This window comes from Chrysemys picta, chromosome 24 (assembly GCF_011386835.1).
Source record: "Chrysemys picta bellii isolate R12L10 chromosome 24, ASM1138683v2, whole genome shotgun sequence".
In the NCBI taxonomy this organism is placed as follows: Eukaryota; Metazoa; Chordata; order Testudines; family Emydidae; genus Chrysemys; species Chrysemys picta.
Genome location: NC_088814.1, coordinates 6,174,059 through 6,198,771, shown reverse-complemented (window position 1 = coordinate 6,198,771; position 24,713 = coordinate 6,174,059). Strand labels below are relative to the sequence as shown.

General features: G+C 42.1%; 1 protein-coding gene across 2 annotated transcripts; it reads left to right on the top strand.

Annotated features, from left to right (window-relative positions):
- Positions 1-226: 226 nt before the first annotated feature.
- TTLL6 (tubulin tyrosine ligase like 6) lies at positions 227-24,713 on the top strand. Of its 2 annotated transcripts, none has more exons than XM_024100731.3 (16): positions 227-323; positions 5,576-5,806; positions 6,792-6,832; positions 7,775-7,893; positions 8,013-8,143; positions 8,866-9,022; positions 10,741-10,884; positions 11,426-11,511; positions 13,059-13,284; positions 14,053-14,234; positions 15,514-15,702; positions 16,113-16,269; positions 17,048-17,350; positions 19,334-19,700; positions 20,016-20,229; positions 21,813-24,713. In XM_024100731.3, exons 4-16 carry the CDS (start codon positions 7,873-7,875, stop codon positions 21,817-21,819), a joined length of 2,184 nt encoding a protein of 727 aa, XP_023956499.2. In that variant the 5' UTR covers positions 227-323; positions 5,576-5,806; positions 6,792-6,832; positions 7,775-7,872; the 3' UTR covers positions 21,820-24,713. The 2 variants fall into 2 exon arrangements, with proteins under 2 accessions (XP_023956499.2, XP_065433524.1); XM_065577452.1 differs by having other exon boundaries at positions 233-323; positions 6,795-6,832.

The following is a 24,713-nucleotide window of genomic DNA, read 5'->3' as shown; positions in this document are numbered from 1 at the left end:
CCTCAACTGCGCATGGGCAGGATGGCACGCGCCCTCACTCTCGGGAGCGCTAGGCCAGAGCGTCCTAACATTGCCGTGACAACCCCTCTTCTCACCCAATCAGAAAGCTGGCGGACGCTTGGACCAATGGGACTGAAGTATGTAGTGATCGAACGGGCCGGGGGAGTGGAGAGGCGGGGCCGTCGGGGTGTATTTCAACCAATACGAAGGCAGGAGGTAGTAATCAGGGTAGGCGGGGGGAGGGTGCAGGTTGGTTGAGAGCGTTACGGGGTGAGGCGGAGGAGAGTTGGGGCATGAGGAGGAGAGGAAGGGAGCAGGGTCAGGTAAGAGCGGGGAACCTCCCATTATCCTCCAGTGCACGCAGCCCCCACCTCAGCGTCCCTCCGGCCCTAGCCCCAGTGCAGAGCCCCCCCATGTCTCCCCAGCGCACAGCCTCCACCTGAGCATCCCTCCGGCCCTAGTGCAGAGCCCCCCCCATGTCTCCCCAGTGCACAGCCCCCACCTCAGCGTCCCTCTGGCCCTAGCCCCAGTGCAGAGCCCCCCCCATGTCTCCCCAGTGCACGCAGCCCCCACCTCAGCATCCCTCCGGCCCTAGCCCCAGTGCAGAGCCCCCCCATGTCTCCCCAGCGCACAGCCTCCACCTGAGCATCCCTCCGGCCCTAGTGCAGAGCCCCCCCCATGTCTCCCCAGTGCACAGCCCCCACCTCAGCGTCCCTCTGGCCCTAGCCCTAGTGCAGGACTCCCCCCCCCCGTCTCCCCAGTGCACAGCCCCCACCTGAGCATCCCTCCAGCCCTAGTGCAGGGCTGCCCCCCCATTTCCCCCTGTGCAGATTCCTCTATATTTTCCCCTGCGCAGAGCCCACCCTGATGCAGAGCTCTCCCATTGCCCCCCAGTACTGGAGCAGGGTTGGAGGGAGCCCACAGGCCCACCCCGCTGCAAGAGTGAGGAGTGACAGGAAGCAATCCCTTACTTTTTCTTCTTTTCCCCTCTTCTGGGAATAGTACCTCGTCATTATTGTTGCTTTCCTTACTGCTGCCAGATTTGAATTGTCCCCTTACCAATTCCTCTGACTGGTGACCTCTGGTGGACAGTGTTGTTGTCAGGATAGGGGTGGAGGAAGGAGAGCAGTGCTCCCTAGCAAAGGTAGTAATATGGTGGGCACTGCAGACAGTAGGGACATTATAAATATTGTACTAAAAACCCCTTGTCTCCCCTAGACAGGGTGGCTGTGTATGCAACACAGTATCTGACTATGTCTTGCCCTTGCTCTATCCATTTGTTGTCTGGGACTGCTTGCTGAGGGCCACATAAGTGTTCAGAAACTGCGAAGGCCTATGTGTCTTTGTTCGTGCAAGTCTTACTGGGTATCACTGTTCTTTCCTTGAACCCAGTGCCTGTTGTTTATACTCAGTCACTCCCTCATGCCCTCTGTCTCTAGTCCCACTTCTTTACCCAACAATATTTCCCCTTCCCATTCTTCAGACTCCTCTCCTGAGGAGATGAGACAGAGGGTAAACAAGGACATATATTGTTCAATAGTTTATCCATGTTGTGCAGTGACTGATAGGTAATCTTGTATTATCGACACAGATTTCACTATGGTTCTGGTGAAACACCCCCACTGTCTGATTAGGCAGAAGTGAACTAAAAGCCATTTATAAATTACATTATTCATAATAAAATGTCTAAAAGTAAGTTTGCAAGTTGCTGCTTGAAGAATCTGTAGCTTCAGTTTAATCTACTCTCCACCAAGCAGGTGGTGGTTCTGCGTGAGCAATGCAGAATTAAAAAATTGGGATGCTAGGAGAAAATATGTAAATATGTACCCATAATAATCATCCTGAATTATGTGTGTATGTTCAGATACCTCAGAGATGAGTGTGGCATGCGGACTCTGTCAAAAGCCCACTGAAAGAAATAGAAGGGCTCCAATTGATTACAGTAGTCTTTGGATTGGAGTAAAAAAGGCCTGGATATAAAATGTTTTAAAAAATAGTTTGATTCAATCAGTTATACTCTATATATAAATAAGAAAAAAAGACTGTATGTTACAAATACAATAACATTTCCTGACACATTTTAAATTCAGGGGCCTGGCATCTCTACTCCTTTTCACTTGGTGTCATCATTTGCATCTATGCAAAAAGTGTGAAATGAATGTATAATTCTACCAAATCATTCACTCGCTGGTGGTAGCATCTTTCATCCACTTTGCGCAGATGTGAATGACTACACAAGATTCAAAGCAGTGGAGGATCAGGATCAGTTTCTTCAATTACCTTCCAAGAGTTCAATGTTGTGTATTTGTCCTGCAAACATTGATGTCATCACGAGCCCTCAAAACAAAGTATGATTAGTTTTCAGAGTAGCAGCCGTGTTAATTTGTTAGTCTCTAAGGTGCCACAAGTACTCCTGGTTTTTTTAGAGTATGATTAGTAATGGTTTTAGAAATCCTTCCTTTACAACTTAAGCTGGTGGACCAAATTCAACCCTGGTGTAATACCAGGGACTTTAAGGCTGTCTGCACTAGGGGTTTTGCCAAAATTTGCCAATTGTTAATACTGGTTTAACTGCACCAGTGGTAGCTGTAGTAAAAGTGCTAGAGTAGACGTGACTTCTATGGCCATAGGCATTTTTGATGTCTTATGACCCTGGCTACGTCTTATGATTATGACCCTGTTCAAGTCTTAAATACATGACCGTAAAAATACCAGTGGCCCCTGGTTTGCACTAGTACTGCCGTTTGTTATGCAATGGTACTGCACCAGATATAGTACCAGTGCGAATTTTTTGACAGAAAAGTCTGATGTAGACAAGGCTCAAGGGAGTTACAGCAGGGATGAATCAGTGTGTTACAGGGACAATGTCAGTTGAAAAGAATTTACCGTATATCAAATTTAATAATATTTTTAATCTAAGGTGTTGCCAGTAACACAGGAATTATATAGAAATTCCTCACCTGTGTTACTGGCAACACTTTAGATTATAAAAATGAAAAGAATATTTATATCTAATTTATTCTTCACTGTTTCCTTTTTGCATTTATTTTGCAGTCAATTTCATTTTTTTATTTTATTTGTTCAGTAGCATATAGCTGCAATAGTTGTAAAGTTTGCAGTGGAACATTTGCTTATCTTTTATGTTTAAATTAAAAGCCTGTTTCCATTGGAATTTTTGGGGGAACGATTGAATCGTAGTTTCTCTTTTGTGAAAGATTGCTAATTATTGAATTGTGCCTTTGCTTGTGGGTCAGTCCATGTGGTTAATCTTCCAGGATTGGGGCTTATACCACGCTTTGTCTTGCCAAAAAGCTACTGCATTTATATTATCTAAAATAAATAAATAAAAAAATTCAAAAGAACTGTACTGATCTAGGATCATTAAGATACATTTTACACTTTCCTTTGAAAAGCTCTATTTTTTAAAATGTGAGACAATACAAAAAACAATATTCAGGGTTCTCTAACTTGACAGAAGCTATAATGATCTATAGTGGAAAGCCAGATCTAACCAGTTATACTGAAACACACAAACGTCTTGAAGATATTGGTCCTAATTCTGATCTCGCTTACATGAGGGTGCCCATAAATAACATAACATAATATATTAGTGGGTTGGTGGTCCTTAATTTTGCATGACAGAGTGTTTGTTGCAGTGTTACAAGGGGATGGGTGGGTTTTGAAAATCACCAAAATACGTATTATGTAATTTATGGACAGCCCCCATCAGTTTTACTCCAATGTAGTTCTGTTGACTTCAGTGGAGTAACTTCTGCTTTACATCAATGTGAGTTTAGAATCAGGCCCTCCATGTATATGTGGCATATTTCACTCTTTCATCAATTGGGATTTGTGTCTGTTATTTTGTCTGTCTGTGACTCCCTTACCCCAGAGACGACTACTAGATAAAAACTGTAACATGCTATTTCTTCTCCATGCTGTGGCCAGAGTTGGTGGGAACCCAATGTTCATTCTGGGCACAGGAGCTAGAAATCCAGGTCAAATTTTGTAAATAGATTAAGGTTAACATTTAAAGAGATACTATCAAATTAAAAGTGAAACATGTTTTTTTAATTATAGATTTGGTTGTGCTACTAATAGTATTTAGATGATTAAATCTGAGCACTTTAAAAATACATACAAATTTAATCATTCATATGCTCTCTGCACTTAATCCCCTTGTATTATAGGCAGGCTGGTAGTACCCAGGGCCGGCGCTTCCACTAGGCGACCCTAGGCAGTCGCCTAGGGCAGCAGGATGTGGGGGGGTGGCATTTTGCCGCCCTCTGCGGAATTTCGGCGGTGAGGGGCTTCTTCTGCTCCGGGTTTTCGGTGGAAATTCGGCGGCGGGTCCTTCACTTGCTCCGGGACCTGCCGCCGAAGTGCCCTGAAGACCCGGAGCGGAGGGATCCCTGCCGCCGAGAACGCAGCTTCAGAGGAGGAGCTGCCGCCGATTACTGTGGAGGAGCGCTGCCGACTAGGGCGGCAAAAACCCTGGTGCCGCTCCTGGTAGTCCCACATATTATTAAGGTTGCTCAACATTTCCCATTATAAGACTCTGTTTTCAGTTGCTTATAACTTTGCCAAACTTTAACCATTTAGGCTGAAATTTTCCATTCTGGGTATCTGCCTCAGGCTGAATTAAAAACAATAAAATTCAGCCAACACTTTACAGGCATTTCCAAGAACGAGGCTAATGCAAAACATGTCGTTTTGCCCTTGTTAATAAATCCTGTCAATCTTTTCAAACATATTTGAAACCCACCGGCAAAGTGTTCCATTCCCCTCTAGCACTGGTTCACATAGAGGATGACAGTTACTTGTTAGCTCAAATGGCAAAGATCCGTGTGGTGGGGCTAAAGGTTGCAACAATGCTGATAACCCATATGGATGTCAATATGCTGCCACATGATGGAAATTGTTTTTTCAGTTTTTTTTTTTAAAAACCTCAAAAATCACATACACAAAACTACATTAAAGGAACATTATTAAAGTTGCACAGTCAAGCGCTCAACATTAGGCTGTGTCCTAATTCACCTCCCTTGTGCATATGCATTACAATAAAGTCTTTAATTACATGATCATATTCAATTTTTTCCACAGGTCCCCTGCTTCATTCAGTTCTTTGTATGTAATAATGGAAATCCTTCCACTGTAGTTTCTTGCAGTAACACTAAGGACCCGCACCAAGACAGCTTCCTGATGTTCTATTAGCATAATATCACAGATAGCAGGAGTTTAGAAATATTCGTCAGCATCAGACAAATATATTTCCCTGTGCAGAGATACCATTCAGATGGGAATCACTATTGATAAAAGCAGATACATATATAGGTACATACATATATTTCTTCTGATCCTGTCCGAATTGGGAGAGAGGCATGGAGGGTGGACTCATGAGGAGGGGATGAACATCTCTCTTCCTAACTTGGGAATATGCAGGGAGTTATCCATTATTCTGTTTTATCAGCTGTATTTGAGGAAGCAGCTGGATCCACGAAAAGGTTGATGGAACTGTTGCTCATCCCTGTACACTGTTCACTTTTCTTCTGGTCTGTTGTGGATGTTTCCACAGGATGATGGCATCAGCTATACTGCAAAAATATGGATCCTTTGAAGAAGTAGAGCAGGAAACAGAAGAGTCGGATGAGAAAGATGTAACTGAACTAGACTTTTTACCAAGAGAACTAGAAAGAGAAGATAATGCCTTGGATACCATAGACCAGGATACAATGGAGTGTGAAGAGAAGAAAAGAAGAATTCAAGATCATAACATATCCATGAAAAAGAAAAGAAAGAGAAAGAGGTTAGAAATAACTATTGAAAGGGCTGTAAAAGTCCTGAAGAGGGCAGAATATGTTTATAGTTGAGCTACTGAAAATAGAGGAGGGTAACGGGGGGGGGGGGGGGGAAGAGATGTTGAAGAACAGGGTGTTCAGAGTGGTGCTATGCAGAAGGGGAGGAACACAGGATTTTTGTAGTGAGAGGGATAGATAAGTGTTGTGCTGGAGTGGAGGGGAAATGAAAGTGTTCTGGTGTTCAGAAAAAGTGATGATTTTAAGTTTTGTAGGCTGTCAGCTACTCAGAGGAGGGACTGCCTTTTCTTGAATGTATAGAAAGAACCTAACAGGTAATAGTTACTACCATAATAAATAATAGTAATAATAGTTATACACTAGTGTTCATGGAAAGAACATAGTTCAGTGGAGCTCTCGTTCTGATGTGAAATGGATATGCTAGTAAGGGTTGCAGAATAGCCCAGGAGAAGAACATGTACAATCTCTGAGCATAAATATTTTCTGTTAATCCCCATTCGCCCTTTGATCACTTGGCCTTTGGCTCATGACTTTGGGGAATCCCATTCATAGGTTGATTCCTAAATAACCAGTCTTGTTGAGTAACTGCCATATCTTTTTCTCGCACTGTAACTGAAAGAGTGCTCTTCCTATAAACTTAGTCACATTGGTTCCATAACTACTGTTTTTCTAGTATTCTGGTATTCTAGTATTTTTATTTTATCTTTACAGGCATTTCTGTAGTGCTCATCACTGAATTCTCTTTCTAGATGCGTAGTTATTTGGTTTGTCTCCAGCAAATAATTTTCTAAGTGACCACTGAGCAAAAAAACAGTGATCAATCCTGGTGAATAGCCTATCAGATGAACATTTAGATAATGCTTTACATAAATTTATGGAAGTACAACTGTAAAGTTCCCAGGGCTTCCCCATAAAGCGTAAACTGGTCCTTGTCTGTATGCCTCTGTCTTTCTGCTTTTTTAATTTTTTTTCCAGATGACCTGTGATAAGTCTGACCAACTGCAAGTATGAGAGTGGTGAGTATCTTTCTCATCTTTCCCAAATGTAGAAGGTAAGCCAAAGAATTGTGACCCAGTCGATTCATGTAAAGAGGGGTACGTTTTAATTTGCTCTTAAGAAAAAGAGCTCAGTTTAAAATTAAATTTATTTTGTCATGTGACTTGTTAACTGAATTTTAGTGCTTATGAACATGCCCTAATGAAAGCATCATTTAGAAACCTCATGCAGTCTGGGCAAGCATTGTTCAAGATTCCCCTACTAGTGAAACTCATTCCTGACCCACAGCATTCCTGTTATATCACACATTTGGCACCACATAGCTCTCCCAGCGTATCTCATTATTGACCCACAGCATCCCTGGTGTTTTATTACTCGCCCTCCCCAAGCATAGTCTGCTAATGATGCTGAATTGTCTACAGGGACTAGCTTGTGATCATCAAATACGTTTCCCTCATCATGACTGAAGTTAGGCAAGGATTCATATCCATGAACTTTTGCCAGTGCAAGATTTGAATTCTTGTCATGGATTTGGAACATGGGGAACCAGTTCAAATGGCTCCATTCCACATAAAATGAATCATTTCATGTTTTTATTTCAAGAAGTTCTGCTTTTCACCATTAGTCAGAAAGACCAATGCAACAACAACACAAGCTTACTCCATCTCGCAATTTTTGCTAGCTAGTGTGAAGTTTCTAGCAGCATACTGGAGAGGTCAACTTGTTCAGTAGTCACCAGTGACTGGCCAATTTGTCAGAGAAAATGGATGATTTGGGGGCAGCATATCCATAGAGATTAGAGGACTGGAAGCTGCCACTCAAAGTGGAATTGGGGTCTATAGATGGCTGAGTTGAGTGGTATAACTGAACCACGGTTCAATATCTCCTTCTGAGTCCAAACAGAATTTTCTAAAGTCTACATTTCTAGTATGATTGAAACTGTTTCTTTTCTTACGATGCAGTGCGTCGGGCTGCTCAGCAGTATGGCTTACGGGAAGCAGGTGAGAATGATGAGTGGAACCTCTATTGGACAGACTATTCAGTCTCACTGGATCGGGTAATGGACATGAAAAGTTACCAGGTACTCAGCTCTGTGAGGTGGAGAGGATATTAAATTATTACTTTTTTCCCCCCACTGCAAATGAGCGAGAGGCCAGGAAGATGCTGATTATTACGCCTTTTCTCTGGACTTCTTTCCAGAAAATCAACCACTTCCCTGGGATGAGTGAAATCTGTAGGAAGGATCTGCTGGCCAGGAACATGGCCAGGATGCTAAAGCTCTTTCCAAAAGAATTTAACTTCTTTCCCAGGACCTGGTGTCTTCCTGCTGAGTGAGTCTTCCTGACAATGTTTACTGATTGATTTTCCTCGTCTTGCTTCTCTTCACCATCACCCTCACTTTTTCCTCTCATCCTTTATGTCAGCCTTCCTTACTCTGGGCCTGAGTTTCCTCTTACACCAGTGTAAATTGAGAGAAACTTCTTAGCGCTCCATGAAGATGCCCCAAAGTAAAACTTGAGCAAGTAAGAAGAGAATCAAACCCATTATCTTTCTGCTCTCTTCTTTACCCAGAGTAATGGAAAAAGACGAGGAACATTTTCAGAGTAGAATGATGTCGCTTTGAGCTGAATGCAGCAGGAGTGTGTTAATTGGCGATGCAAGCCCCTTGGCAGTGAATGGAATAAAATTCCTTTTACTTTCTGGATGAAGTCCATTGCTGTATTACTCAATGGGATGAGGTATCTTCCCTTGTTGGAAGAGGAGATGATTTCTACATCATATTAAAAGTCTCTTTTCTCTAAAAATCAAAAAAGGGATCATTCCCATAAGACTGTGTGATTCACTCCAAATTTGCGTCTACTGGAAATAAAGGTTTACTGAGAGCTAGAGAACAGGTTGTATTCCTTGGTCTGGGGAGAGAGATTTTTTTCCTTTGTGATCACTGGTTCTGTAAACATTTGCATTTGTCTGCCAAAACATTTCTAGCATTGGTAGGCTGTGAGACATCAAACCTCAGAATCATGTAATTCTTTCTTTCTTTCCTTCCCTATAGCTACGGAGATTTGCAGACCTATAGCAGATCAAGGAAACATAAGACATATATCTGTAAGCCCGACTCTGGCTGTCAGGGGAGAGGCATCTTCATCACCAGATCTGTGAAAGACATAAAACCCGGAGAGGATATGATCTGCCAGCTCTACATCTCAAGGGTAATCTCCCTATTCCACATACCAAGACTACTGTTCTGTCATTAAACCAGAGTTTAATTCAGTTCAGCCTTGCTTGCCTGTGATCAGCCGGTCATAAACAGCAGTCATTGCCTTTGAATACATGCCCATTGAAATAATCCCTCTTTTGTGTGCCATTGGGTTCCTAAGTAATTTTTGAATAAGCTTTTTATATAAACTAATTCACCTTTGCTGGGTGAACCTAACTGGATGAGGGAAATCTCCTTCCTGCTGTAGAGTAAGTTAGCTCTCAAAGATACACAATATTTTCGTAGGCCCAACTGGAGGAGAGAGTGAAGGGATTGTTTGTACCCAGTCCCACAAACCTGTTTATAACCTATCTTACTCAAGAATCTTTTGGTTGACATCTTGGCATTACCCTCTCTTCATAGCGAACATCCACATTCAAGCCTCCAAGATCTCCTGTGTCTTTGGGACACCTATAATCAGGGCCGGCTCCAGGCACCAGCGAAGGAAGCAGGTGCTTGGGGCGGCCAATGGAAAAGGGCAGCACGTCTGGGTCTTCAGCGGCAATTCGGCGGCGGGTCCCTCAGTCCCTCTCTTTCTCTTTGAGCTGCCGCTGAAGGGGAAGAGAGGGAGCGAAGGACCCGCTGCCGAATTGCCGCCGAAGAAGGAAGCGGCACGATTGAGCTGCCACCGAAGTGCCGCCGATCGGCTTTATCTTTTTTTTTTTTTTTTTCCTCTTCGCTTCGCCGCTTGGGGCAGCAAAGAAGCTGGAGCCGGCCCTGCCTATAATGTTAATACCAGAACCTACGTTTTTACGCTGATATGTTTCATTATTATTCTTTATTACTGATTTTTAAGAGAGATAAAGCATGGTCTGGAGAGCTGGGATTCAGAACTTCTGGGTTTTATATCTGCTCTTGGTCTGACTCACTGTGCGGCTTTCAGCAAATCACTGTTCCGGGTCTGTTTCCCCACCTTTAAAATGGGGGGAAGCCTATCTACCTCATAGGGTCTATGTGACAATTAATGAGTTTGTTCAATGCTCAGAACATGTAAAGAACTCTATGATGGATTAGTTTCATTATTATTATAGTGTTGCGGCTGTCCTCAGTACCATAGAATACATTATTGTTTTTATCTTCCCTAATTTCCCAATATTTGAATAACTATAAGAAACATGATTTATAAGAGGAAGGTACTCTAGCAAGAATTGATTATATACAGGATACTGGGGTACATGTAAATTGTTGTTTGCATTATAGTAGAACTCAGGACCACAAACAGAATTAGGGCCCATTCTACTGGATGCTATATAACCATATTAAGAACACCTAGATCTATTAAGTGTCCATGACTAGTTCTAATGATGTGATCTTATTAAAATGATCATGCTCTGCATAAGGTTTGCAATTACCCTTATTTGGATGGAATGTCTTAACCTAGATAGTTTCCCAATTTCTAAAATGGAGATAGATAAGGAAGTGTTGTTATCTCCCAAAGGATGCTGTAAGGCTTAATTACTGAATATCGGCCTAGCACTTTGAAGAAGGAAGGTGATGTATATGTGCTAAGTATTGTTATAAGGTTTGCATGTCTTGGTTTTGTTTTTTCAGCTTGTAGGTGGGACTGTGCAGCTATTTTCATCACCTCAGCCTTGAGTTAATGAGTTACTAATGTTCTTCTTGTACTTCAAACAAACTATAAGCAACTCAGTTTCGTCTTCTCTTTTCCAGCCTTTTATTATTGATCGTTTTAAGTTTGATCTGAGGATTTATGTGCTGGTGACATCATGTGACCCTCTGAGGATATTTGTCTATAATGAGGGCCTTGCACGCTTTGCTACATCAGCCTACTCTGATCCCTCACACAGCAATCTGGTGAGTAAAGAACCCTGTTAACATAAATTAACACCATTCAAATTCATAACAACAGGAAGTAGCTGTTGAAATGTAGTGGCACAGAGAAACAATAATGCTTTGGACTGCTACAATACCTTTAATCTGAGGATCTGCACGCCCTTCACAAACAATAATAATTAAGCCTCACTTCATCAAAGTGACATGGGTAAGGTTATAGATGAATCATCTCACCCACCACTGAAATGCAGCCACCTCTGTGGTAGAATATAGCTAGAGTTTAACAGCACACAGTAACACTACATAATAGTTTCTGGGCAGTTAGGGGCTGATCCTGCAAACACTTACATATCACAATGACTTTACTCATGCAAGTGGTCCCATTTAAATGACTTTAAGATTGTGTTGGGCTCATTAGAGTGATGAGATAAGTACTGCTATTAAATGGCTTGCACTTAAAAAATTTTCTGCATTAAGTAGTGTGACCAGTTATCATCATGTACAGGGAGTGTGAAGAAGGCAGTTGTCTCTCTCACCCTATAACCCACTCGTTTATTTGCAGGAGGATGTCTGCATGCACCTGACTAATTATTCCATTAACAAGCACAGTACTAATTTTGTCCGAGATGAAGATTCTGGAAGTAAGAGGTAAGAGGGAGAGAACATTAATCACAGCCAAGTGATGCTAGTCTGTTCTCATGAATCTTCATATGCATTTCCACACTTTTTTCATATATGTTTAAGAAATATTTCTTTCCATGCAGCCAGTGAACAGTGTATTTTGTGTCATTAGTTATATAAATCATTTAAAGAAAGTCAGATGAGTAACAGTGAGAGGCCAGATGCAGGAGAGAAAAAAGTGAACTCTCCTTCAAATTGGAAATACCAATGCATTTGTTGCAACTGGTGCTTCTGGATTCCATCACTCTGTTTATTGTCCTTGGTGGTTATGTTTGGCTATCTAATGTAGATAAATCTATATATAATGATCAGTCAGGTTTTTCCCCTCTTGCCCACATTTTTCTCCCAGTCTTCCTCTATTTTTCTTTTCTTCTAAATCATGTTTCTAGCTGTTTCTACACAGTACCCTGTCCATTGCACTAGGACTTCAGTGCTATCAGTTTCTTCTTAGCAGTATTGCTCTTTGCCAATAGCTGCAGCAACTCCAGCAGTGCCAATGTTTCTTCTGCAGTGCTCTGTTGGTGCCAGAAAGGCTCCAGTAGAATGAATTGACTTGGAGCAATGCCTTGGTCACTGTCCAATAGTGTATGTCTTCTTTCCATTTCCTATCCTAAAGCCTTGTCTACACATGAAAGTTGTACTGCTCTGACTATACCAATATAGTTAAAGCAGTATAGCCCCCCTAGTATGGACACAGTTCTATTGGTATAAAGATGCTTTATGCTGGTATAGCTATTCACATTCAGGAAGGGGGAGGGATAGCTCAGTGGTTTGAGCACTGGCCCGCTAAACCCAGGGTTGTGAGTTCAATCCTTGAGGGGGCCATTTAGGGATTTGGGGCAAAAAAAATTGGTCCTGCTAGTGAAGGCAGGGGACTGGACTTGATGACCTTTCAAGGTCCCTTCCAGTTCTATTAGATAGGTATATCTCCATATATATATATATATATATATATATATTTTATTATAAGGGGAATAATTATACTAGTATAAGGCATCTTTGTACCAGTATAACTATGTCCACACTAGGGCTTATATTAGTATAACTATATAATTAAAAATCCCCCCCCCCCCCCCGCAACAGACGTAGCTGTACTAATACAATTTTCAAGCATAGAACTATCCTAAGAGCAAGAGGTTAATTAGGACAGTGGTTCTTCTTTTTCATACAGGGAATCCTTTCCCATATATCTGGGATCCTCTCCCCGTCCCTATTAGCAATAGAAAGGCAGGCAGGACACACTTTACTGACATTCATAGTATGCTTGGTTGAGAACCTACGTATTAGTGTGTCTCCCATCCTCACTGTCTGAGAAGCACTTACATTGATCTATGCAAGAGTTTGACTAACAATTTGTTCTGTTAATCCTTATTTTTTTTCTGCGGGTATGTGGATCTCCATGATGCCCAAATTTCTATGCTTAACTTAAGCAGCATGGAAACATACAGAAAAATGCTTACTCTGAACTGATTTGCCATTAATATGGGCTACCAACTTACTTTTTTTCTTCATAGGAAGCTCTCCACCTTTAATAAGTACATGCAGAAGCATGGCTATGATACCGACCAGATGTGGCTGGATATAGAAGATGTTATTATTAAAACCCTGATATCAGCACATCCTATTATCAAACATAACTATCACACTTGCTTCCCCAACCACACTGTGGGTAGCGCTTGCTTTGAAATATTAGGATTTGATATTCTGTTGGATCACAAACTCAAACCCTGGTTGCTTGAGGTAAGAACCACAGCAAAAGTCTCTTAGATCTCATAACATATCCATACCATGAACTGGTATCCTTTTTCACCCTTCCCTTCCTGTGGGGCCAAATTCAACCAAATGAGTTGCTATCACCAGCCTCTTCCTTAACACCGATTTTTGCCTTTTTCGTTTCTCTAGATCTCCTAACAAAAGTCCATCCTGTAGCATCTCCTACATTATTCCATCAGCTTGGAAAGCTGATGGGTGACCAGCAGAGGGGGTGAGACTACAGATAAGCTAATAATAGTCATTCCCACAGACAGTCACATTGATCTGTAGCCTTGAAATTTAAATCTGTTCCTGCATGTGGGAATCCTAACTCGTGAGGACAGCCTTACTCTTCAGTTCTTTGAACAAAGGAATCTTCCAGGGTTATCCATTAATCTCAATGGGAGCTGCACCTGCTAATACCAGAGCCTGAATTTGGTCCTCACTGCGTATCAAATTAATATAAGTTACTGATCTTGCACTGAATACTAAATTGATTCAAGCTACATCACTCTGTCACTTGCATCTGTTTTCTGCCAAATCTATCCCACCCATTATGTCACTTCTGAATTTGACCCAGGGAATCCTACTATACACCTGTATCATACATTGAAGTCTTGCAAGGATCCTTGCCAACACTAGATTTTGACTGGAATCCCCAGTAATCTAGATTTCAGATTAGTTTAATGTCCTGAGTTGTAATTTCCATTGGATCTCAACTGCAGCAAATAGATGACATTCTTGTTGTTGTTTCAGGTGAACCACTCTCCAAGCTTCACCACTGACTCCTGGTTAGACAAAGAAGTGAAGGACCAGTTGCTGTATGACACTTTGGTTCTGATAAATTTAGGGGCCTGTGACAAGAGAAAAATCCTAGATGAAGAGAAACGGCGAGGAAAGGAGAGACTCCTGAAGCAATGCCGTTCTCGAGAGACCAGGTGTGTTCTCATACAGCTTCATCTAATTTCCTCAGATTATGTAAGCCATAATTTTAAGGTGACCTGCAAAGAATGTTTTTTAATTAGTTTATTACCCCCTTTTTTTTTTTGCTTCTTCATGGTGTATACAGATGGCCTGCACAGATATTTTTAAAGGTTTTTTCTTTCCTGTTTTTTTAGCCTTAAAAATACCAGGAATATAAAGTCTGGTCTTTCCTGGCTTTGTTGGAGCGCCACTGGGATTTGTAAGGGCTGTTTATAATAAGCTCTTCACAACTGAATCGAAAAAGCGAGGGTGCTGAATGCTTAACAAAATCTTCCTTTATTCAAAATGTTAATTAACATTTCATTGAACAATTCGTTTAAAGTAACAAAAATAACCTGACCAAAAATTCCTTCCCCTCTTGATAGCTCATCTTTCACTTTCTTGGCTGCTCTGATGGCATCATTTCACTCGTTCTTTAGTCATCATAGAGTCTTCCAGCCTAGACAGTTCCCGTATTTTTAATGTAAAAAGCAAGCAAAAAATAAAATAAAATTTCAGGCCCTCGTTAACAACCGTAGGGAAACCAGAAAGACAAGCTCATTTTTTTTCCTTTGCAGATAATCTTTAAATGTATGTTACAAGTTATGTAGGAAGATACATGAGAACCATTCTACATTTCACCAAAACTAAGATGACAGGATTAGGGATGCAATTACAGTGTGAAATGAAAATAACTCCTGCTCTGGAGATTTCTCCGAGGACTTTGCTACACTTAAAATGCTGCAGCTGCGCTGCAGTAGCGCTTCAGTGAAGATGCTACCTATGCTGAAGGGAAGGCTTCTCCTGTCGGTGTAGGTACTCCACCTCCCGGAGAGGTGGTAGCTACAGGCTTGTCTACATTACCCGCTGGATCAACGGGCAGCGATTGATCCAGGGAGGGTAGATTTATCGCGGCTAGTCTAGACGCGATAAATTGACCGCCGAGCGCTGTCCCGTCGACTCCGGTACTCCACCAGGGCGAGAGGCGCAGGTGGAGTCGACGGGAGAGCATCAGCCGTCGACTTACCCCAGTGAAGACACTGCGATAAGTAGATCTAAGTATTTCCCCCCCCCACAGTGTAGACCAGGCCCATGTCAATGGGAGAAGCCCTCCCATCGACTGGGAGTCAAGTCGGTATAACTGCGTTGCTCAGGGATGTGAACAATGTAGTTATAGCAACATAAGTTCCTAGTACCAAGCCTGGATCCCACATGATTTGTTAATGGTTATACCTGAATTTTTTTTTTTTTCAGGGCTGAGGAGTATAGGAACTGCCAGGCCACTTGGTTGAAACAAGCTGAGAAATATGAGGAGAAAAACATAGGTGGTTTTCGCAGAATTTACCCCAAATCTGATTTGGACAAATATGATAAGTTTTTCCAGCACAACAATTCACTCTTTCAGGAGACTGCAGCTTCCAGGGCACGAGAAGAACATGCCAGGTAAGGAGGATTTCCAGCTCAGTTTTTATTAGGTAGGGTGGAGGATGCATTCTGAATTCGTGTTAAATAATAATACCCATCACTTATATGGCACTTTACATTAACTGATGGTTCTTTGAGATGGCCCTGTCAGATAGGTAAATGAGTATTATCAATCCTAATCTGACAGGTGGTAAAATGGACACACAAAGGTTAAGTGACTTGCTCACAAATCCATGTCAAAGCCAGGATTAGAATTCCAGAGTTCCTGAGTTCAGCGCAGAGCTCAATACTCTGAATCATGTTGCCTCTAGATCTGACCAGACTTGTTCCATATAAGGCAGAATTTGTAGCCAAGATCCAGTCAGTGGGACTGGTATCATCAGAACTATTTTAGAACTGTTAGGACCCATTTGTATCTTTATCTACAGACAGCAGCTACAGGAGCTGCGAATGAAGCATGAGCAAAAAACAGCCCATTTGCGAGAGAAGAAGATAGAGCTGCTGGGGGAGTCTGGATCTGAGAAGATAAAGACTTTCAAACAGAAGTTAGCGAGCAGGGCAGCTACAGCACAAGGATTAAGACAGGTATGATTTGGGAAGATTCCGTTGATTTTTCACTAATTCTCCTGCTTCTTGGGCATGGGGAATAGAAGCCTGAAGGTCAGAAATAGAACATGCACAAGAAAACTAATGAGATGGGATAATAATGGTGATGGACATATTATATATAAAAAGACTCCACTGGTGTTCACAAACTTTCAATTTTCTCCACTCAAGCAGGTGAGAGACCCCAGGCTAATAATCTACAGTCTTTTCATGTAGGCAAATATGTGCATCCTATAAGCAAATATTATCACCTAGATCTGGTTGTCACCTTTTGTCAGACATCAGAAGTGTTTTCTCAAAACACTGCTGAAGACAAGATAACTGGTGCTCAATTCTCCCCTGTCTCTGGGGTCAGCCCGACACTGAGGAGGTCCACCAGGGGTGTGGTTACAGCATCAATTAGTGTGGCCTGTGTGTTTCTCTAACTTTATTTCTGGCATAAAATCTCTAAGGACTTTATGCCAGTGGAGGATTGATGCAGTGGAGCTCTGCTGTGCCACACCACCAAAATATTTCCTCCTTCCCTCAGCAGCTCACCTATACCAGATTAGTGAGGGGTCATCTGGCAATGGACATGCCTCCCCTAGGCTTATACAAATGGAGAGTTCCCCTCCATAAGGGGAATTCTCCACTGGCCATTTACGGCCAGAATATGGCCCTTTTGTGCCATTTGCACCAGGAAACTGGCCCTGGCTCTTCTGGCAACAGTGTTGCTCTTTATTCATATGAGATTTAATTTATTTTTTTCCATTCTCAGCATTATCTTTGTTCAGAGTCAGGACCTGGCGCTCGTCTCCTGCTTCACAGTTTCTCAGGTGAAAAAGAAACAAAAAAAGAATTGGTTAATGGGGAATCAAGCATCCCACCAAAAGAGCACCCCAACGCTCACGAGTATTCAAATGCACCTGAAAAACAAGCGGTACAGCACTGTAGCTCCATGCCAAACTTGACAGTGCAGAACTCAACTAGTGCCCTGGACCAGTACAACTCCAACCGTGACCTGAGGGACTGCACAGTACATGGTCATCACTCTGCAGCAGATATGGACATCAGATTAATAGTAAGTAGCAGAACACTTGTAAGTACGTATTTGTAGTAGTTTGCCTATATTTCTATCTCCAGTCCATTCAAACATCCATCTCAGACTGGAAATGACACTTAATGTGGGCCCCAGAACCAGCCTACAAACTGTCTATTGCCTACTTTGCTTCAGGCTCACTGAAGAGGTTAATGTGAGCACGTGCTCAACTCAATTAATATTAACAGGGGAGAAGGACTGCCAAAATAGAGAGAGAACAGATTAAAGAATATTTAGGTAAATTAGATAAATTCAAGTCATACGATCCTGATGAAAATCATCATATGATACTTAAGGAACAAGTTTAAGCAATATCAGAACTGTTAGCAATTATCTTTGAGAAATCACAGAGGATGGATGAGATCCCAGAGGACTGGAGCAGGGCAAACATAGTACCTACCTTTAAAAAGGGGAACAAAGAGGAACCGGGGAATTATAGACTAGTCAGCCTAACTTTGATAAAAAACCTGGGCTTGTTTAGCCTTGAGAAAAGAAGACTGAGGCGGGATCTGATAAGTCTTCAAATATGTTAAGGGCTGTTATAAAGAGGATGGTGATCAACTGTTTTCCAAGTCTACTTTTGCTAGGACAAGTAGTAATGGGCTTAATCTGCAGCAAGGTGGATTTAAATTAGATATTAGGAAAAACTTTCTAACTATAAAGAGAGTTAAGTTCTTGAATAGGCTTCCAAGGGAGGTTATGGAATGCCCATCACTGGAGGTTTTAAAGAACTGGTTGGGCAAACATCTGTCTGAGGTGATTTAGATTTACTTGGTCTTGCCTCAGTGCAGGGGGCTGGACTTGATGACCTCTTGAGGTCCCTTCCAGCCCTGCATTTCTATAATTCTGTTATTCTACAAAGGGTATAATTCTAATGGAAACTACTCTATTATATTAAACAACAGGATCAATATACTGCCCATTCTGTTTACACAGTAGCTACACAATCAGTCCTTGTCAGCAATGATCAGATAAGTCAGACGTCAGAGCGGGACAAAAAATGTGGTGGTAGTGTCCAAGCCAGATCCACCCACAATTTCAAGATCCTCCCACAGTCCCAGAATAGCTAAGTGTTGCTACTAAAATCAGCAGCAATGAAATGGTTAATGTTGACATTTAAATTATCATCATTAGAGTACAAAGTCAGCACCCCATTGAGGTTAATGGGATAGTTTACAGCTTACAAATTTTTCTTCCAAAAGTATATTCAACTGTCATTTGCACCTGCTGAGATGGTAGTTGAATCATTCCTTAATGCTGTCAAGGTGGCCACCATATAGTTTCATGAGCAAGGGAGCACCCCACTGAGGTTAATGGGATAGTTTACAGCTTACTAATTTTTCTTCTTTTTTTTCTGAAGACTCATTCTCATTTTTTTCTGAAGACTCAAGACGTTATCTCCTCAATCATAAGAGTTAAAAATGTAGACCTTGAATCTCTGTTTCTCCAAGCCTATGCTTCACAAAGGAATGGAAGTGGGTGCAAACATGACTTTAAGGCAGTACACGCCCCAGAACCTTGGAACAGCTGTTAGCCTGCCTAGCCTCCAGCATAAACATAGCAACCTCGAGGATTCTCCAACCCATGCTCTGGCCACAGCAGCCCCATTTGGGTCCTGTGACGGTGATAATATATGGAGAGCAGTATGCTAAGACTGTCCCTTCCCTCCTCCAGTGTGCCCACTTCACTGCCTCTCTCCTATAGAGACAGATCTGCACTGGCCTGGGAACCCCCATAAACTGGGGTATTTCTGCCCCCTTTGTAGCTCCTAAGCTCCACTACAGTAATGTAAAGGGGGTATTAGCATAAAAGAGAATCAGGCCTTTCGTTTTTTTAAATAATAATCAAATTTCAAATCCAGTAGAAACTGCTGGGGCCACTAGAAAAGTTTTGGTCCTAGTTACCACCAGGCTCAATCTGACTCCTGCCCCTCACTAACTCGATCTTTCTGATTTTTCCCTCCAGCTCCAAACACCAGTGGATTGTTCCAGAGTATCAGATAATCCAATTCATTCTTCTTCAAAACCTTTCCCAACATTGGCTCAACCTCGGACTGCAATCACAACAGCAACTGACGTGGTTTACTGTGACAGCACAGTCACTCAGAACTTGGTGCCATTTGGATGCCAGAGAGAGCAACTCCAGCCCTATGTCAGGGAGAACTTGACCTCATACCCAAAAGTCCATAGACCATACAAAAACTTGTTAGAGCCTGAAATAGAAAAGAAACCTATCTTGGTGTCAGAATTCTTCAGCAAACTCAGTTTCACACCGGGGGAGAAGGCCCTAATATTCCCTTTTTGCCACCACCCTCCTCTCATCTATAGAACACGTGAGTGTCATCTTCATGGAGCACATTTGTATTCTATCATCTAAGTGCCTAGTGCATCTCTGTGGAAACACAGGGTGAAAGCCCCAGTGTGCCTCAAACGTACATGGTTATTACAACACAGAAGGAAATCTTAGCATACCCACAAGTCTGTGTGTAAGAATACAGTAGATCTGCCCCTATAGTATTCTTACACTCTGTCCCTCTATCTCTTCTCCCTTTGTATCTCAGATTCAGATACATAGCCATAGACTCTAGGAAAAGAGGTCTGGGGTGCGTATTGATTGCAGAATATAAATCGGACTTTTGTTTACACAGAAAGTGCTTTCCACTCCAGGAGAATTCATCTGAGTAGCAGAAACTCCACAGACAAGAGACAAACGAAACTTCAGAGTGCTCAAACAGTATTCCAAAAAACTACTTGTCACCAGTTCAGCCTTCAGGACCTTTTGGTGATCTCCAGCCCAGGTCGAGTGGACCCGCGACCTAGGAAAAGCAATACCCTAACTTCAGGGGATATTCCGACGGGCAGGTAATGGGTAGAATCACACTGCTATAATATTGTAGAAGCCAGTAGCACTCTGGCCTGCTTCAGGGAATACTTTGCAGTTAATGGACATTGATCGGTGAGGGGTAAATTGCAGTGTGAAATTATGCTGTTTAAGTGGACCTGGTCAGTTTATAGATGTGAGATCAGGTTACTGCAGGAAATCATATTAGTCACATGACTCAGTCAGTGATAGTCTTTCCTCTGAATAATCATTGTATTAGTCTCTCAGATTGATGCTCAGGTGTTCTGTGCTTAATGGTATTGGGTAAAATTTTCAAAAGTGCCTAAGTGCCATTTTCAAAGGTGACTTAGGTACCCAGGTCCTTGAAGGTATATAGGCACCTAACTCCCACTGAAATCAGTCTAAAAATCAGTGGGAGCTAGGTGTTTAAATAGCTTTGAGGATCTGAGCTTTAAATGCCAATGTCACTTTTGAAAATAGGAATTAGTCTCCTCACTCACTTAGGGATGGTTTTTTAAAGGAATTTAGATGCCTGAATATGCAGACAGACACCTAGTGGGATTTTAAAAAACACCTAGGATCTTTAGGAAAATCCCGCTAGGCACCTATAGGCATCTTTAAGTGATTATATACCTCTAAAAATCTGGCTGTGAAAATTTTACCCAGCATCTTTTGATAATATGTAACACTAAAGCCTGGAACACATGGGCTCAATTAAAATCCCCTGACACTTTTTGTAACACCAGGGGGTGCTAGATCCAGTCTCCTTTCACGCTGGGTCATTACATTCTGCCTTCCTAGATTCCTGCTGTAGTTTCAACTGGATACATTCTTCTTCACTTCCCTACCTAAAGATTATTGGATAGTGTTGCTAGTGTAGAAAGCTTGCGCCATTTCATTGTGGGGTGACTAACGACTATAAGTTTAGCACTTTGGGATCCTTCAGAATGAAATAGGTGTAATCTACTAATAGTGTGATTGTCGGCATTGGTCAGTTTCTGGTATAAATTTGCATATAGGAATAGCAATGAACTCATGCAGTGATCTGGGACAGGGAGGCACAACAGAGAAGGTGCATTCCAGGGAGAGAGAGGGCAGATTTGAGGTTACTATATAGCAGTGAGTATAGCCCACAGCAACCTCCCTGTTTAAGGCTGTCTATGGATTGCGCAACATAATCCTTCACAGCACTGAGTGCTACACTACTCCACCTTTCTCTGAGGGCTTTGAGAGGGGTATATAGGGCCTCAGATATTAGCCTGTTATAGCTCTTGTACCCGAGCAATTCTCCCAACACTTGTAGCTTCTTTCTGGGCCCTATACACTGCTGGAGAGGTGAACAGTGGCTGGAGTGGGGGGCAGAATCGGTCCCTAACTGGCATTATGCAGTGTGATATCTGACTCAAAGCTGATCTGTTTTCTTGGTCTAAATTGTCGCTAGTCTGAAAGTAGAATGTTGAAAATGAGGGTGCTGCCTACTCACGCTGCCTTCTTCACTTTCACCTATCATATGTAATGTTAGAACTTCTATGAAAAGTGCTAGGATGAATGTATCTCAGTCCACCTATTCAATGTGTGTGGTGTTGTATTTCCTTCCTTACAGGGCCTGAGCAGAGCTGCGGCACTGTTTTGCCTCCTGAAGTCTGAGAGATGCTCACTCCTGTAGACAATCTGTTCATCGGGAATTGACAGAAACATTTTGTTGTTTCTTTTCAAATATACTCTTTGGTGATTGCCTCCAGTTATACAGCTTCCATAGCATGAAACATCAATGTGTCACCAATGACATTTGCATTCAAAAAAAAAAAAAAAAAAACCAAGTCAGGCGTCTGTGGGTGTCTTGATGTGAACCTGTCGTACTGGAACTTGATGTACATCTCTTCCCTTTGGCTGTGTCTGCTTACTGCCAACTCTTGTTTTAGTTTAGTGAAAAATTCTTTTGTAAGAAGAATTCCAGTGTGATGTCTGCTCTATTCAATTGAACATCAGCCATTAAGGGGAAAATTCCCTGCAGTGAATTTCAGCTGCACAACTCCTAATAATATCAGCTGGAACGGCACAGCTGAATCCTTGCAGCATAATTTGAAAATTTACCCTGAAATGTGCAGGACAAATTTATTTTAGCTAATGTCGAGTGAAGTTCCAGTCCTGACTTTTAACAAGAGTTCAAAGGAAATAAAAATGGGCAGCACAGTGTAGAAGGGCTTTTACTTTTCAGAGCCACAGAAAGCAAAGGCAAAAAGCTGAAACAAAAATCACAATGGGTACATACTGTGGCAGAGTAGTGAAGATGCTTTCTATATTGACAGAAGGAGTTTTTCCATCAATGTAGTTAATCCACCTCTCTGAGGGCTGGTAGCTTGGCCTACAGAAGTATTCTTCCATTGACCTAGCTGCGCCTACATTGGAGGTTTGGTTGACCTCACTATGTCGCACAAGGCACAAAACTTTTCATAACCCTGAGCGACGTAGCTAGGTCAATCTACATTTTTAAGTGTGGACTCCCCCAAACGTGATGCTGCAGGTCTTTAGATTCTGTAGCGTTTGTAGTTTAGATTCTTCCATTCGGAGCCAGTATTTTGCATTTAACGCTCTCAGAGAGTACTCAACCCTCATAAAAATGCCCTTTGTTGGCCCAGTCTCCATCTGATTAGTGGGGACAAGGTCTAAAATCGCTGAGAGAAGTTAATTCATTTAACGGGGCTGCTTCTTTTTCAAGTTGTGTTTCTGAACATGCATGTTTGATTATAAAATTCGTAATAGCAATGGCTACTCAGATCATGCTGAAAGCCGTAATACAGAGAGGATGGATGGATGTGGTATGGGACACGAGGGTGAGCAACGTAAGTGCTGCTAGTTAGGAAATGCATTTGTCTATTGGAGATGTGCTAAGATCTACCACCTTTTCATAATGGAAAGTCTTTTAAATATTTGCAGTTGTGAACAAGGAAATCCCCCTAGTTCATTATTAATTCTCGTATATAGTGCCAACAACACTGCAGATCTGCAAGAAGGCTCTCGCCCTTCCCAGCGGGCGTACAGTTCAAGCGGTGATTTCTACAAGCATTGATTTCATTGGGAGTTTTACCCAAGTAAGGAATGCAGGTTTAGGCCCTACACTCACAGGGCTAAATCCTCTGCTCTAAACCACCTTCAAGCTTGCACTGTTCTCCAGTGGGGCCTCCAGCACAAATTAAAAAAAACCAAGGGCTGCTCTAAGTTGCATCAGCTTGTAATAGCCCCCAAGGTTCATTGGAGCACACTGCATTTAGGTCTTGCCCCGTACTTGGGGAGGCCTGCGGGCCCTGGCATAGAACCAGCTAGTCTAGCTGTAAACTATCTGAGGATTGCTCCACTCCAAGGGAATCCCCAGACCCATCAGCTTTATACCAACTGAGGATTCCCACAGGCCAACGGAATCCCTACTGCACACTTCGGGCAGCTTTAAGATCTCTTTGGACCATGTTCCAGGATTGGTCCCATAGCAACCAGTTCCAAATTATTTCACACATTTTCCTCAATCGGAACAGAAGTGTAAATAAAAAGAACAAGAAGATTTCTCCAGAACAGGGAGGAACCTAGTCTGAGCAAGTGAGCGCTAGATGATCACTACTATTCATTATTTTACAGTGCCTAAAGGTGTGATAGAGCCGAATACAAGTAGAAAGAGAGAGGTCCCTGCTCAAAGAATTTACAGTATCATATTAGACATGACAGAACAACTGGGTATATTTAATAGTATGGGAGGGTGGAGGTGAGGAAGATCAAGAATTCCAGCAACAAGACTTAGTTTCTTGAATTAGGCTCATGTAATAGAATTTCTACCAGCAGGAGGAAGAGGTTATTTTCTTTCGTAGTTAATATTATTAGAGATTATAGGCTCCTTTATTGTGGGGTATTACAGAAGGCTATTTTAAGCCTACATAGTCTCTTAATGATCTTTGATCTTTTACAGTATTAAAGGGAATGTTTCAAGGGAGAATATTTAACTATCTGAGAAACAGTGTTTCTGTTCTTACAATTGGGAACGTTCAGAGGTGGTCCAAAGGGGGGAATCGATGTTTTAACTTCTAATTCCCCCAGTGCCACCCTTCCTTCGCATACGTTCATGGTCTGATCCAGATTGAGATAGTTGTAGGCAAAGAGGCTACAAGGAAAGCAAGAAGGAACTTCTAGGCCATGATCTTTGCAACAAGCAGTTTCTTTGGAATTGGAAACCTGTCTTCTACATTAGGGTTCATTGGGCGGTTGCTCAGGAACAGCGTCACTTCAAAGCAATCTCTTCTTCAAAGGCATCAACAATATGTATTGAGGCCCTTTCCTCTGGGAGAGGCTTGAATTTGCATGGACTTTCAACATGATTATAACAATCAGGGCAGAGCTGGCTCCATTAAATGTTAAAGATGAAATTGAATGTTTTGAAAAAAAAAATATTAACCATCACATTCCATCCAGAGACTAGCTGTGGGCTTAAAATGCACAAATTAAATACATTTTAAAACAA

Bases quoted from the DNA above. Each gene is read 5' to 3' on its own strand.
- TTLL6 (XM_065577452.1), top strand. From the start codon at position 5,577: ATGATGGCATCAGCTATACTGCAAAAATATGGATCCTTTGAAGAAGTA. The intron at 6,833-7,774 runs GTGAGTATCTTT...CTTACGATGCAG, and splicing joins CAACTGCAAGTATGAGAGTG to TGCGTCGGGCTGCTCAGCAG. The intron at 17,351-19,333 runs GTAAGTAGCAGA...TTTTCCCTCCAG, and splicing joins ATATGGACATCAGATTAATA to CTCCAAACACCAGTGGATTG.